This window comes from Callithrix jacchus, chromosome 22 (assembly GCF_049354715.1).
Source record: "Callithrix jacchus isolate 240 chromosome 22, calJac240_pri, whole genome shotgun sequence".
Lineage (NCBI taxonomy): Eukaryota > Metazoa > Chordata > Mammalia > Primates > Cebidae > Callithrix > Callithrix jacchus.
This window is the reverse complement of record NC_133523.1, coordinates 8092503-8106752: the sequence shown is the minus strand read 5'-3', so window position 1 is coordinate 8106752 and position 14250 is coordinate 8092503. Positions and strand designations below refer to the sequence as shown.

The 14250-nt window shown below is 55.0% G+C and overlaps 1 protein-coding gene across 3 annotated transcripts in view; it reads left to right on the top strand.

The window, feature by feature from the left end:
* ADAMTS10 (ADAM metallopeptidase with thrombospondin type 1 motif 10) overlaps positions 1-14250 on the top strand; it is a 31596-nt gene extending 17346 nt beyond the window's left edge. For 2 of the 3 annotated variants that reach the window (XM_035284096.3, XM_035284095.3), the window contains 14 exons: positions 1118-1225; positions 1927-2072; positions 2167-2230; positions 3731-3833; positions 4136-4269; positions 4357-4480; positions 7712-7792; positions 7890-8053; positions 8154-8280; positions 8371-8500; positions 9247-9451; positions 9636-9812; positions 9890-10049; positions 13499-14250. In XM_035284096.3, the coding sequence (XP_035139987.3) occupies positions 1118-1225; positions 1927-2072; positions 2167-2230; positions 3731-3833; positions 4136-4269; positions 4357-4480; positions 7712-7792; positions 7890-8053; positions 8154-8280; positions 8371-8500; positions 9247-9451; positions 9636-9812; positions 9890-10049; positions 13499-13608 (1833 nt within the window). In that variant the 3' untranslated portion in view covers positions 13609-14250. Of the gene's footprint in view, positions 1-1117; positions 1226-1926; positions 2073-2166; positions 2231-3730; positions 3834-4135; positions 4270-4356; positions 4481-7711; positions 7793-7889; positions 8054-8153; positions 8281-8370; positions 8501-9246; positions 9452-9635; positions 9813-9889; positions 10050-11103; positions 11236-13498 lie in introns of those variants that run through there. The other variant, XM_035284097.3, reaches the window with a different exon arrangement.

Sequence of the window (14250 nt, the reverse complement as noted above, 5' to 3'; positions counted from 1 at the left end):
GAGAACTGTTCTCTATAAGGCAGAAGGCAGAGACTCTAGAGGACCTTTGAGGGAGAATGTTCAAGGACAACTCTTCTAACTTCTCGTGTATGTACAGGTATCTCTCAGGGGCTGACCCAGGAAGGGTCCTTTGCAATGGACATTGATTGATCCAGTCCCACATCTGGAAAGCTTACAAGAATTGGGTTCAAAGAGGGAAATTACACTTGATTATTACAGAAGGATGACCTACTTCTTAGAGGAAAGACCCTGGGAGGTTGCTTAGCATCTGGGCCAAGAGGGTCAGGGATTTTGCTTCACCTGAACCAGTGGGGCCCCTCCAGGGATATTAATCTGGACTTTAAGGGTCAGAGTAGTCCCTGGGACTGGCCCAGCCCATGCAGGATCCAGATGGGAAGAGGGTGGGGCTGATTTTTCACCTACAGAAAGAGAAGACTGTCCCACACAGACCCAACTTGGCATTGTCCCCTCCCAAACTCCCACCTCCCCATATCTTGAAAGTGTTGGAGGGGTTTCTCCAGTTTAGATGGGGGAAACAAAGAGAACCAACAGCTGGAAAAAACTAGAGATGAGGCCTTTGGCCTACTCACCATCCAGGCCTGACTTCTCAGAACCACCACTTTCCTCTAAGCTACTTTGCCCATCCAAAAAAAGAACCCCAAATCCTTCCTGTTCATTCCTCAGCAGGTCCCAAGTTTCCTTCCAGAAACTCAGAAGGCAACAGGATCTGAATTGCAAAGTTCATTAGAGCACAGACTCTGAATTAAAGATCTGGGTTAAACTCCAGGCTACTCCCTTGTAGTAGCTGTGTAACCTCTAGCACGTGACCTTACCTGTCTGAATCTTGGTTTTCTCCCAGTAAAATCGGGTAGTACTGCCTAAAGGGTACATGGCATGCATAAGGTGCTCCATAAATGCAGCTTATTGGCAGAGGATAAGTCACAGGCCATGCCCCGCAAGGGGATGCACGAAGACCCACTGCGAGCCAGGAAGGGAGCACGCAGCTCTCTGCTCCGGGGCCGGCTGTGAGCAGGACATCTGGGTCCTCCCAAGCCGGGCAGGCTGCCCCAGGGAGGAAGGGAGGGGGGAGAGCCTGAGCGGGCGCCTCGGCCCGCAGGAGGTCTGCAGCGAGCTGTGGTGTCTGAGCAAGAGCAACCGGTGCATCACCAACAGCATCCCAGCCGCCGAGGGCACGCTGTGCCAAACGCACACCATCGACAAGGGGGTGAGCGCCAGACAGGGCACCCAACTGAGCCACGCCCCCTGATCCACCTCTCGCGTTGGCCACGCCCACCAAGCTGTGTCCTTCGGCCTATTGTTTACTCCCTCCCGCATTAGCCACACCTACCATCTATTCTCCACCCCCTGCCTGTGGCCATGCCTATTGCTTGCTCCTTCCAGTGTTGGCCACGCCCACCATCTTTGCTCCCCTCGGCTCTGGCCACGCCTGTTCCCGCTCCCTCTCGCATTGGCCACGCCCACCGTGTACGGGTCCCCGGTCCCCTCGGCTCTGGCCACGCCTACCGTTTGCTCCCTCCTGTCTTGGCCACACCCATCCCCTGTGCAGTCCTCGGCTCTGGCTACGCCTACTGCCTGTAGGCCCCGCCCCTGTCCTGAAGCCACGCCCCACCTCGTCTCCACGCCTATCCTGGTCCTGTCTACACCTGTCCGCTCCCAGTTCTACACCCTACACTCAGGCCACGCCTCTCGCTTATACCGCGTCTGTCTCCCAGACCACTCTCCTACCTAACCTGGCCCTGTCCCCATCTGTCCCCTATCCCCAGACCCCGCCTCTGCCCATCCTCTTTCTGTCCCATCCTGGAGGGGCTGAAAGCTCTCTGGCTGGGGCTTGGAGGGGGGAACGGTGCACGCGGCCGGCAAGTATCCTCGGGCTGGACTCACTCCTCGCTGTCTCCCCCGACCCAGTGGTGCTACAAGCGGGTTTGTGTCCCCTTCGGGTCGCGCCCCGAGGGCGTGGACGGAGCCTGGGGCCCATGGGCTCCGTGGGGCGACTGCAGCCGAACCTGCGGCGGCGGCGTGTCTTCTTCCAGCCGTCACTGCGACAGCCCCAGGTCAGCCCTCGGGACCCCCACCCGGGAGGGCTGCACGACCCCCGCCCCCATCTCCCCTTGCCTCATCTCTCTTCTGTCCCACTTCCCCTTCCAGACCAACCATCGGGGGCAAATACTGTCTGGGTGAGAGAAGGCGGCACCGCTCCTGCAACACGGATGTGAGTTATCCCAAATCCCTTGAGGGGCGGAGGAGGAAGCATTAAAAAGAGCTATCAGAAACCAGGCGCGCGGTGTCTCATGCCTGTAATCCCAGCACTTTGGGAGGCTGAGGCGGATGGGTCACCTGAAGTCAGGAGTTCAAGACCAGCCTGGTCAACATGGTGAAACTCCATATCTACTAAAAATACAAAAATTAGCCAGGCATGGTGGCAGTTGCCTGTAACACAGCTACTCCGGGAGGCTGAGGCAGGAGAATCACTTGAACCCAGGAATCGGAGGTTGCAGTGAGCCGATATCACACCACTTCACTCCAGCCTGGGTGACAGAGCCAAACTCCATCTCAAAAAGAGAGAGAGAGTACACCAATTAAAACAATTAAGTGTGGGGAAAAAAGAGAGAGAGAGATCAGAGTGCTTCGTCCAGGCACCTACCACCTCCTAAGGAACCTGCAGCCTCCTCTCCCCGACCCCCACCACCTTCCCCTTCTGAACCCCTCTTCCTCGATGACCTGGCTTCTTCCAGCTCTCTCTCTCTTCTCCTACTTTCAGACTCAGGAGATGAGCCCGCACCTTGAAATCATTGTTTGGCCTCACAACCCCCTACCATCCAGTCTGTCCCCTCCCTTTACAGTCAACTTCCCCCAAAGTCCCACCCCTGCCCTCTGTCATCCCCCAAAACTGTAGCTGAAGCTGCCTCTCACCAAACCTAGTGGCAGGTGTCTATCCTCTGCTTGTGCCTCAGCTGACCTGGGACCACCAGTGAGGTTCCCTGGGGAGAGAAGGGGGTTGTTTCAGAGGGCAGTGAGAGCTTTGGATTTTTCAGCCCCACCATCTGGGGGGACCCAGGTTTTCAGGGAATCCACATGTTAGTACCTTCTATAAACCCTCATCCTTTCTAGACCTCCTCTCCCAAGAAAGACTCCACATGGCCAGACAGGGTGGCTAATGTCTGTAACCACAGCACTTTGGGAAGCTGAGACGGGCAGATCACCTTAGGTCAGGAGTTCAAGACTAGCCTGGTGAACATGGTGAAACACCATCTGTACTGAAAATATAAAAATTAGCCAGGCATGGTGCTGAGCACCTGTAATCCCAGCTACTCGGGAGGCTGAGGCAGGAGAATTGCTTGAACCCAGGAGACGGAGGTTGCAGTAAGCTGAGATGGCACCACTGCACTCCAGTGAGTGAGATTCTGTCTCAAAAAAAAAAAAAAAGAAAGAAAAGGCTCCAGAGTCTGGAACCAGAAACTCAGGTGTTCCTGCCCAGCTCACCTCCAAACCCCGAATGAGGGGTCCATCCAGTCCTATCCCAGATGCATCTCCATGCCCAGCCCAGGCCACCTTCCAGGTCTAGTCTCACCCAGACCATCACAGACTCCTCCCTGGCCTCCCTACCTCCAGACCCCCTCCTCCAGCCCATCCGTCTCTGAGAAGCCCTTTTCTGCTCTGACTCCAAGCCCCCAAACCTGGCCTCCCTCCGTCTCTCCTCTCCTGCCCCCAGGATTGTCCCCCTGGCTCCCAGGACTTCAGAGAAATGCAGTGTTCTGAATTTGACAGCATCCCTTTTCGTGGGAAATTCTACACGTGGAAAACGTACCGGGGAGGTGAGTGGAGGTTTCTGAAGGCCAGGGGGCCGTGAAGGGCAGCCGTGGGAGTGTCTGGCAGCAGGTGAATGAATGCAGCCTCCCAGGGTCTGCCTGAGCCCTGTCCCCACCCAGGGAGCCAGAGCACCCGGGATAGAGTACCATGGGGCCTCGACTGGATGCTGTGAGCCCCCAGTCCCTCTGCCCAAGCTGCCCATCCTCTTGGATCTGGGGTCTGTTCCTCTTGGCCTCACTGCCCCAGGGAGTGAGAAGGGAGTCCCGGGATGGCCTGGCCCATGATGTGACGGGGCTGTGCCCCCCAGGGGGCGTGAAGGCCTGCTCGCTCACATGCCTAGCGGAAGGCTTCAACTTCTACACGGAGAGGGCGGCAGCCGTGGTGGACGGGACACCCTGCCGTCCAGACACGGTGGACATTTGCGTCAGCGGCGAATGCAAGGTGCGGGGGATGCCCAGGGAGTGGGAGAGGAGATGGGGAGCAGGGGTGGGTTGAAGGGGTCGCCTCGCTGACACCCTCTCCATGCAGCACGTGGGCTGTGACCGAGTCCTGGGCTCCGACCTGCGGGAAGACAAGTGCCGAGTGTGTGGCGGTGACGGCAGTGCCTGTGAGACCATCGAGGGGGTCTTCAGCCCAGCCTCACCTGGGGCAGGTGAGAGCCTCCAGCTTCCCTCCCACGCTCCCTGCTTGGGCCAGCTGGCTGGGGGCGGAGCTGATCCCACCGAAGTAGCTGAGATCACTAACTGCTCACACACCAGGAGCCCCCTCCCGTGGAGTGTGAGTAATTCCCAAAAGTCCTGGGGGCCCAGCCAAAGTGACTCAAGCCTATAATCCCATCGTTTTGGGAGGCCGAGGCAGGAGGATCGCTTGAGGCCAGGAGTTTGAGACCAGCCTGGCCAACATGGTAAAACCCCGTTTCTACTAAAAATAAAAAGTTAGCCAGGCATGGTGGCGCACACCTGTTGTCCCAGCTACTCAGGAGGCTGAGGCATGAGAATGGCTTGAACCTGGGAGGTGGAGGTTGCAATGAGCCGGGATCACGCCACCGCACTCCAGCCTGGGTGACAGAGCAAGACTCTATCTCAAAAAAAAGTATCTTTCTGGGTGTAGTGACTCATGCCTGTAATCCCAGCACTTTGGGAGGCCGAGGTGGGCAGATCACAAGGTTAGGAGATCAAGACCATCCTGGCTAACACAGTGAAACCCTGTCTCTACTAAAAATACAAAAAAAATAGCTGGGCATGGTGGCACACACCTGTAGTACCAGCTACTCGGGCGGCTGAGGCAGGAGAATCACTTGAAACTGGGAGGCAGAGGTTGCAGTAAGTCAAGATCAAGCCATTGCATTACAGCCTGGGCAACAGAGCTAGATTCTATCTCAAAAAAAAAAGTGTCTCAGGAGATGGGAGCCTGGATCTCTCTCCTCTGCCTCCTGAAGGAGCTCATGCCAGGTCTGGGTGGAAGGGAGCGTCACTTTCCATCCTCTGTGAGCCAGAGAAGCTGGGGGAATGTTCTGTGCTAGCCGGGAAAGGCGGGAGGGGATATTCATAGAATGTAGAAAGCATCCTCTCCAGCTTGGGCAAGTGAGAGAGAGCCCAGGAAGTGGGCAAGAGGGGAGGAGGCTCAGGAAATATCTGGAAGGCTGAGGAAGCTGTAGGTACCGTCAGAGGTGAGGCAGGAGTAGGTTGCAAGGTGTGGGTTTCATTCCCAAGTAGGGTCCCATTGGGGTTTTATAATAAGGAGCCTGGCAGCTGGCATCAAAACTAAGACAAGCACAGTAGCTCACACCTGTAATCCCAGCACTTTGAGAGGCTGAAGTGGGAGGATCCCTTGAGCCTAGAAGTTTGAGACCAGCCTGGGAAATATAGGGGGACCCCAACTCGACCAAAACAAGAATTTTTTTTTTGAGACAGAGTCTTTCTCTGTCACCCAGGCTGGAGAGCAGTGGCTTGATCTTGCCTCACTGCAACCTCTGCCTCCTGGGTTCAAGAAATTCTCCTGCCTCAGCCTCCCAAGTAGCTGGGATTACAGGTGTGCAAGATGATGCCTGGCTAATTTTTGTATTTTTTTTTTAGTAGAGACGGGGTTTCACCATATTGGCTAGGCTGGTCTGGAACTCCCGATTTCAAATGATCCGCATGCCTAGGCCTCCCTAAGTGCTGGGATGACATGTGTGAGCCACCGTACCTGGCCGAACTCTACAAAATTCTTTTAATTAGGTGGGTGTGGTGGTGTACACCTGTAGTTCCAGCTGCTCAGAAGGCTGAGAGGCAGGAGGATCCCTTTAGCCCAGGAGGTCGAGGCTGCAGTAAGCTATGATTCTACCACTGCATTCCAGCCTGGGTGACAGAGTGAGATCCTGTCTCAAAAAAAAAAAACACTTAGTCATGGGGAAAGTGGAGCCTATGGGACCCAACACACTGGAGACACTGCGGGGGTCCTGCCAGATAAACCAGGATTCCTGGTGAATAGGGGTAGAGTTTGTGAGAGCCCAGAACCATCCAGGTAGTCAGTGGCGGAGTCCGCTGCACACCCAGCTCTGTCTGCTAAAACTCCGCCTTGTCAGTCTTTGTAGATTGGAGTCCCTGTGGTGCCTCTTCCCCTCTGTCCAGGCCAGTCTCCATGCTTGCTGGGGGAATGGGAAGGTAGATTCGACTATATTAGTGGATAGAGAGGCAGCAAAATTGGGGTTCAAATCCCAGCCCAGGCCAGGCACGGTGGCTCACACCTGTAGTCCCAGCACTTAGGGAGACTGAGGCAAGAGGATCACTTGAGCCTGGGAGTTTAGAGACTAGCCTGGGCAACTTAAAAAGACCCCAACTCCACAAAAAACAAAAAACAGTTTTTTGGGTTTTTGTTTGTTTGTTTGTTTGTTTTTTTGAGACGGAGTTTCGCTCTTGTTACCCAGGCTGGAGTGCAATGGTGCGATCTCGGCTCACCGCAATCTCCGCCTCCTGGGTTCAGGCAATTCTCCTGCCTCAGCCTTCCGAGCAGCTGGGATTACAGGCACGCACCACCGTGCCCAGCTAATTTTTTGTAATTTTAGTAGAGATGGGGTTTCACCATGTTGACCAAGATGGTCTCGATCTGTTGACCTCGTGATCCACCCGCCTCGGCCTCCCAAAGTGCTGGGATTACAGGCTTGAGCCACCGCGCCCGGCCTGTTTGTTTGTTTTTGAGGCAGAGTCTTGCTCTGTCGCCAGGCTAGAGCACACTGGCACAATCTCAGCTCACTGCAACCTCCTTCTCCCAAGTTCAAGCGATTCTTCCACCTCAGCTTCTTGAGTAGCTGGGACTACAGGTGCATGCCACCACACCAGGATAATACTTGTATTTTTAGTAAAGACAGGGTTTCACCATGTTGGCCAGGATGGTCTCGATCTCTTGACCTCATGATCCGCCTGCTTCAGCCTCCCAAAGTGCTGGGATTACAGGCGTGAGCCACCACGCCCAGCCAAAAAGTTTTCTTTAGTTAGCCAGGTGTGGTGGCTTACACCTGTAATCCAAGCTACTGGAGAGGCTGAGGCTGGAGGATCACTTGAGCCTAGGAGTCTGAGGCTACCGTGATCCGGGATCACTCCAGTGTGCTCCACCCTGGGCAACAGAGAGATCCTGTCTCAAAAAGAAAAAGAAAAAGAAAATCCCAACCCAGCTATTTCCTAGCTATAAAACCTGGTCAAGTTGCTTAGCTTCTCTGAGCCTCAGTTTTGTCATCCCTAAAATGGGATAATGAAACATCAAGTTCACAAGGGTGGGGCAGAGATGCAGTCAGACATGCGTTTGGTGCAGTCACGGTTAGCTGTTATCCTCATGGGCCAGGGGCGGGAGGTGGGCAGGCGCTGGGGACACACCAGGTGGGTGACATCTGAGCTCTGCTGTCCAGGGTACGAAGACGTCGTCTGGATTCCCAAAGGCTCTGTCCACATCTTCATCCAGGATCTGAACCTCTCTCTCAGTCACCTGGGTGAGCAGACGGTGGGAAGGGGATGCAGATTAGGGGTCAGTTGAGGAGGCAGACGCTTCAGCATGACTAGAACACTAGCCCCTGCACTGTCCCCCAGCCCTGAAGGGAGACCAGGAGTCCCTGCTGCTGGAGGGGCTGCCCGGGACCCCCCAACCCCATCGCCTGCCTCTGGCTGGGACCACCTTTCAGCTGCGACAGGGGCCAGACCAAGTCCAGAGCCTGGAAGCCCTGGGACCCATCAATGCATCTCTCATCGTTATGGTAACAGAGACGGGGGTGGTAGAAGAGGGGAGCAAGGTGCATCCTTTGGAATTAGAGACTCCACACGACTCATCTGTTGGCTGCCGCCCCCTTCCTCCAGGTGCTGGCCCGGACCGAGCTGCCTGCTCTCCGCTACCGTTTCAATGCCCCCATCGCCCGTGACTCACTGCCTCCCTACTCCTGGCACTACTCGCCCTGGACCAAGTGCTCAGCACAGTGTGCAGGCGGTGAGGCCGGGGGTGGGGGCAAGCACAGGATACCTGGACTGCGGTCCTGTGGGCTGGGAGGGGCTGAGCAGGCCTCTCACCCTTCCCCAGGTAGCCAGGTGCAGGCGGTAGAGTGCCGCAACCAGCTGGACAGCTCGGCAGTCGCCCCCCACTACTGCAGCGCCCACAGCAAGCTGCCCAAGAGACAGCGTGCCTGCAACACGGAGCCTTGCCCACCAGAGTGAGTGCCGCCAGGGGGCAGTGTTGCTCAGGGTGGGAGGAGAGTGCTCCCTGCCGGGCGCGGTGGCTCACGCCTGTAATCCCAGCACTTTGGGAGGCCAAGGTAGGCGGATCACGAGGTCAGGAAATCAAAACCATCCTGGCTAACACGGTGAAACCAGTCTCCACTAAAAATGCAAAAAAAAGTAGCCAGGCGTGGTGGTGTTCACCCGTAACCCCAGCTACACGGGAGGCTGAAACAGGCGAATCGCTTGAACCCGGGAGGCGGGGGTTCCAGTGAGCCGAGATCGCGCCACTGCACTCCAGCCTGGTGACAGAGCAAGATTCTGTCTCAAAAAAAAAAAAAAAAGAGCGAGTGCTCTGGGAGCTGGAAAGCAGGTTAGTGCAGGGTCAGGGTGACAGTGGGCCCAGTGCTGCAGTTATGGTTTATAGGATTTATGGGGGAGTTCAATAGAGCCCCCAAGGTGGCAGTCAAGGTTGCATGGCCCAGAATGATGGTGCTGCCTGGTCACGTGCAAGGTCCAAAGATGTATTTGTCCTTAGGGTAATGCACCTCTCTGCCTCCAGTCTGGGTGCAAGCTAATGATGCCCCTAGTGTGAAATGTGTAGGTGCCTGGTGCCAGTTTCCCTACAAGGCTGAGTCGTTGGAAGGGTGAGGGGTGGGCTATCGTGCCCCCAGCTGTCTTGTTGGGACCCCACCACCAGCACCACCCTGCATACTTGCTCAGACCCCTGCATCTCCTACAGCTGGGTTCTAGGGAACTGGTCGCGCTGCAGCCGCAGTTGTGATGCGGGCGTGCGCAGCCGCTCGGTTGTGTGCCAGCGCCGCGTCTCGGCCGCAGAGGAGAAGGCGCTGGACGACAGCGCGTGCCCGCAGCCGCGCCCACCGGTGCTGGAGGCTTGTCATGGCCCCACTTGCCCTCCGGAGTGGGCGGCCCTCGACTGGTCTGAGGTCAGCAGTCCCCTTCCTTCACGACCACTTCCTGTGCAGAGAGGGGCGGGGACTGGGATGCCCACGTGGGATGCGCAAGGAGGCGCCTCTGCGCAATCTCCAGGTTAGCGGTCCCCTCTTCACTTCTCACTGGGCAAGTACCCCGCCCACTCCCTGAGCACGAAATGCCCCCTTCCAACTGCAGTGCACCCCCAGCTGTGGCCCAGGCCTCCGCCACCGTGTGGTCCTTTGTAAGAGCGCGGACCATCGCTCCACGCTACCCCCGGCCCACTGCCCGCCCGCTGCCAAGCCGCCGGCCACCATGCGCTGCAACTTGCGCCGCTGCCCCCCGGCCCGCTGGGTGGCAGGCGAGTGGGGTGAGGTATGAGAGCACGCCCCAGGGGGGTGGGGGCCAGGGCAGGGGCTGCAGGGCGGCAGCTCAGTGGTACCTCCTCGCAGTGCTCGTCACAGTGCGGCGTCGGGCAGCAACAGCGCTCAGTGCGCTGCACCAGTCACACGGGCCAGGCGTCCCACGAGTGCACGGAGGCCTTGCGGCCGCCCACCACACAGCAATGTGAGGCCAAGTGCGACAGCCCACCCCCCGGGGACGGCCCTGAAGGTATGTGGGTGGCCAGCCAGGGCACTGCCAGGAGGGTCCTGGCCAGAGCCAGACACAGAGGGCACTGGGAGTCCTGACCATTCTAGAACTTCTGGAACCTCTGAAATGTGTTGCTCTGTCTCTGCCAGGCCATTCATCACCACCCCGTCCCTGAAAGCATTTATTAAGTGCCACTGTATGCTGAAAGGCACCTGACCCATCTGTGCACCCAAACTTGTGTCATTTCCCCAATCACTTAATTAATTAATTTTTTTTTTTAAGGCAGAGTCTTGCTCTGTTGCCCAGGCTGGAGTGCAGTGGTGCAATCTCGGCACACTGCAACCTCTGCCTTCCAGGTCCCAACAATTCTCCTGCTTCAGTCTCCTGAGTGGCTGGGATTACTGGCACCCGCTACCACACCTGGCTAATTTTTTTTTCTTTTTTTTTTTTTTCTAGTAGTGATAGGGTTTCACCATATTGGCCAGGCTGGTCTTGAACTCCTGACCTCGTGATCCACCTGCCTCAATCTCCCAAAGTGCTGGGATTACAGGCATGAGCCACTGTGAGCAACCACCACCCGGTCACTTTCATAACCTGTACCTGTTCATCTCCAGCTGTAGCACAATTTCCTGAATATGTTTTCTTTAAATCAGTTTCCCAACCTCAAGCACTAGTGACATTTTGAGCTAGATGATTGTCATAGGGAGCTGTCCAGTGCATTGTAGGATTTTTTTTTTTTTTTTTTTTTTTTTTGAGAGATGGAGTCTTGCTGTTATTCAGGCTGGTCTCCAACTCCTGGGCTCAAGTGATCCTCCCACCTCAGTCCCCCAAAATTCTGGGATGCCAGACATGAGCCACCATGCCAGCCTGTAAGGTGTTTAGTAGCATCCCTGGTTTCTACCCACTGAGTGCCAGTAGCAGCCGTCTCCCAAGTTATGACAACTAAAAATGTCTCTAGATATTGCCTGATGTCCCCTGAGGGACAAAATTGATCACCTCCACTGATTTAAGCATACACATTTTTTTCTGTCTAGATTAATTTATTCATTCATTCATTTATATATTTATTTTTGAGGTTGGACTCACTTTGTCACCCAGTTTGGAGTACAGTAGCACGATCTTGGGTCACTGCAACCTTCACCTCCCAGGCTCAAGCGATCCTCCTGTCAGCCCCCAAGGTCCCCCCAAGAACTACAGGCAAGAACCACTGTGCCTGGTTAATTTTTGTGTTTTTTGATAGAAATGGGGTTTCACCATGTTGCTCAGACTGGCCTCAAACTCCTGGCCTCAAGCAATACACCTGCCTTGGCCTCCCAAAGTGCTAGGATTACAGGCATGAGCCACTGCCCCTGGCCTTAATTTTTTTTTCTTTTTTTGAGACAGTCTTGCTCTATCACTTAGGCTGGAGTGCAGTGGTGCAATCTCAGCTCACTGCAACCTCCATCTCCTGAGTACAAGTGAGTCTCCTAACTCAGCCTCCTGAGTAGCTGGAATGCCATCGTTACCAGCTCGTTTTTGTATTTTTAGTAGAGACAAGGTTTTTCCATATTGGCCAGGCTGGTCTCAAACGCCTGACCTCAGGTGATCTGCCTGCCTAGGCCGCCCAAAGTGCTGGGATTACAGGTGTGAGCCACCGCACTGGGCCCATAAATTTATTTTTGATAGACAATTAATTGCTTACTCTGGAGACTGCAACCAAACCACCTGGGTTCATCCTCTACCTGTGTGTTTTTGTTTCTTTGTTTTGTTTTGTTTCTTTATCTGTCAAGGGATGTAAATGATATATTCACTTGAGGGGTACTCCAGAGGGAGATGCAATGAAATGATCCCCCAAGGGCGAGCGGGCAAGGTGGCTCACACCTGCAATTCCAGCACTTTGGGAGGCTGAGCTGCAAAGACTGCCTGAGCCCAGGAGTTGGAGACCAGCCTGGGCAACATAGTAAGACACCCATAGCTACAAAAAATGAAATTAGGCTGGGCATGGTGGTTCACACCTGTAATCCCAACACTTTGGGAGGCCAAGGCGGGCAGATCACCTGAGGTCAGGAGTTCGAGACCAGCCTGGCCAACATGGCAAAACTCCATCTCTACTAAAAATAAAAAAGTGAGCTGGGTGTGGTTGTGGGCACCTATAATCCCAGCTACTCGGGAGGCTGAGGCAGGAGAATCCCTTGAACCCAAGAGGCAGAGGTTGCAGTGAGCCAAGATGGGTACCACTGCACTCCAGCCTGGGTGACAAAAAAATAAAAAATCCATCTACAGCTCTAAATTTGCCCCAGGTCCTGCCATAAATCACTGGCCGCTAAGTGGAAACCCATATCCATCCAGAGTCATGAACAGACATCATGATCACAAAACACGTCAATGCCCTGAAAATACCCTGACTGACTCACTTAGCTGGGGCTCAAGATCTTCAGCTTATTAAAAAGGAAAACGACTGAGGATTACAGCCCCAAATGGACATTTTTTTTTCCTGGGCCCTATGAAGAGGAACATTGGAAAGGAAAGGGAATATTTTTCTCCTTTTATTTTATTGAGTGGCGTGTGTTTGTGAGACAGGATCTCACTCTGTCACCCAGGCTAGAGTGCAGTGGCACCATCACCACAGGCACATGCCACAATGCCTCACTAACTTTTTCTTTCTTTCTTTCTTTCTTTCTTTCTTTCTTTCTTTCTTTCTCTTTCTTTCTTTCTTTTGACAGAATCTCACTTTGTCTCGCAGGCTGGAGTTCAGTGGTGAGATCTCGGCTCACTGGGAGATTCTCCTGCCTCAGCCTCCCAAGTAGCTGGTATTACATGACCAGCTAATTTTTGTATTTTAGTAGAGATGGGGTTTTACCACGTTGGCCAGGCTGGTCTCGAACTCCTGACCTGAAGTGATCCACTTGCCTTGACTTCCCAAAGTGCTGGGATTACAGACATGAGCCACCACGCCCAGCCTAATTTTTTCTTTTAATTAGTTTTTGTAGATGCAGGGGTCTCAGTATGTTGCCCAAGATGGTCTCGAACTCCTGGGCTCAAGCAGTCCTCCTACCTTGGCTTCCCGAAGTGCTGGGATTACAGGTGTGAGACACTGTACACAGCCCTTTTCTCATTACTAATGTGTCTGATTTGGCCCCCAACCTTGCACATTCTCTCTTAAGTCCTCAAAACAGCCTAGTGACATGGGTGCTATGTAAGCCCCCTTTGATAGTTGAGGAACTGAGGCACAGAAGCCAGGCATGGTGGCTCACACCTGTAGTCCCAGCTACTCAGGAGGCTGAGGTGGGAGGATCACTTGAGCTCAAGAGTTCAAGATTAGCCTGGGCAAATAGCAAGTTACTATCTGTAACCAAAAAAAAAGTATATTTAAAAAGAATCTAAGACACAGAAAGGCAAAGTCACTGGCCACGAGGCGCTGCACGTCGTGTGTGCAGCCCCGTGGGGAGGGCAGCTGAGAACTGATTTTCCTCCCTTGTCTCACCCCACAGAGTGCAAGGATGTGAACAAGGTCGCCTACTGCCCCCTGGTGCTCAAATTTCAGTTCTGCAGCCGAGCCTACTTCCGCCAGATGTGCTGCAAAACCTGCCAGGGCCACTAGGAGGCGCGCGGCACCCAGAGCCACAGCTTGGGGTTCCCCGACGCTAACCCTGCAGCAGCGGGGCGGGCCAGAGGGAGCCCCAGGGGGGCGAGAGCTGGGAGGGAAGGTTGAGATGGAACCAGAAGTTATTTATTGAGAACCCCTGCAGGGCCCCTGGCTGGGGGATGGAGAGGGTCTGGCTGCCCCCCAGGGCCCCTCTTCAGCGTCTCCCCCTTCCAGTTCACATAGTGAGACCCCCTCCAGGGTGGGTCTGGGGAGGGGAGAGCTGTTCACCCCAGCACCCTTTGCACCCTCCCTTAGGGAGTCCCCAACACTCCCCTCCTCCTTTGATTGGAATATGTACTGTGAAGAGTAAGGGTGGGGAGGGGGTCTGCCGGTGCCCTGCCTGCCAGCACTGCCCTACCCCTCCACTCCGAGCTGGGGGGAGTCTGTGTCTGCTATGGGAGACAGGGGTAGCACCACCTCCCTGACACCCTACCCCTGACCTGACCAGGGAGAGTGTCCACCCCTAACCTCTGCCCTGCCTGCCCCAGGGGCACCTCGACATCCAGGCCACCCCCTCATGGTGCTACAGACCCTGCCCTGGGGCCCACACACTCCTGCCAGGATGCTCTACGTCAATAAAGTTCTGTCTTATGTAGA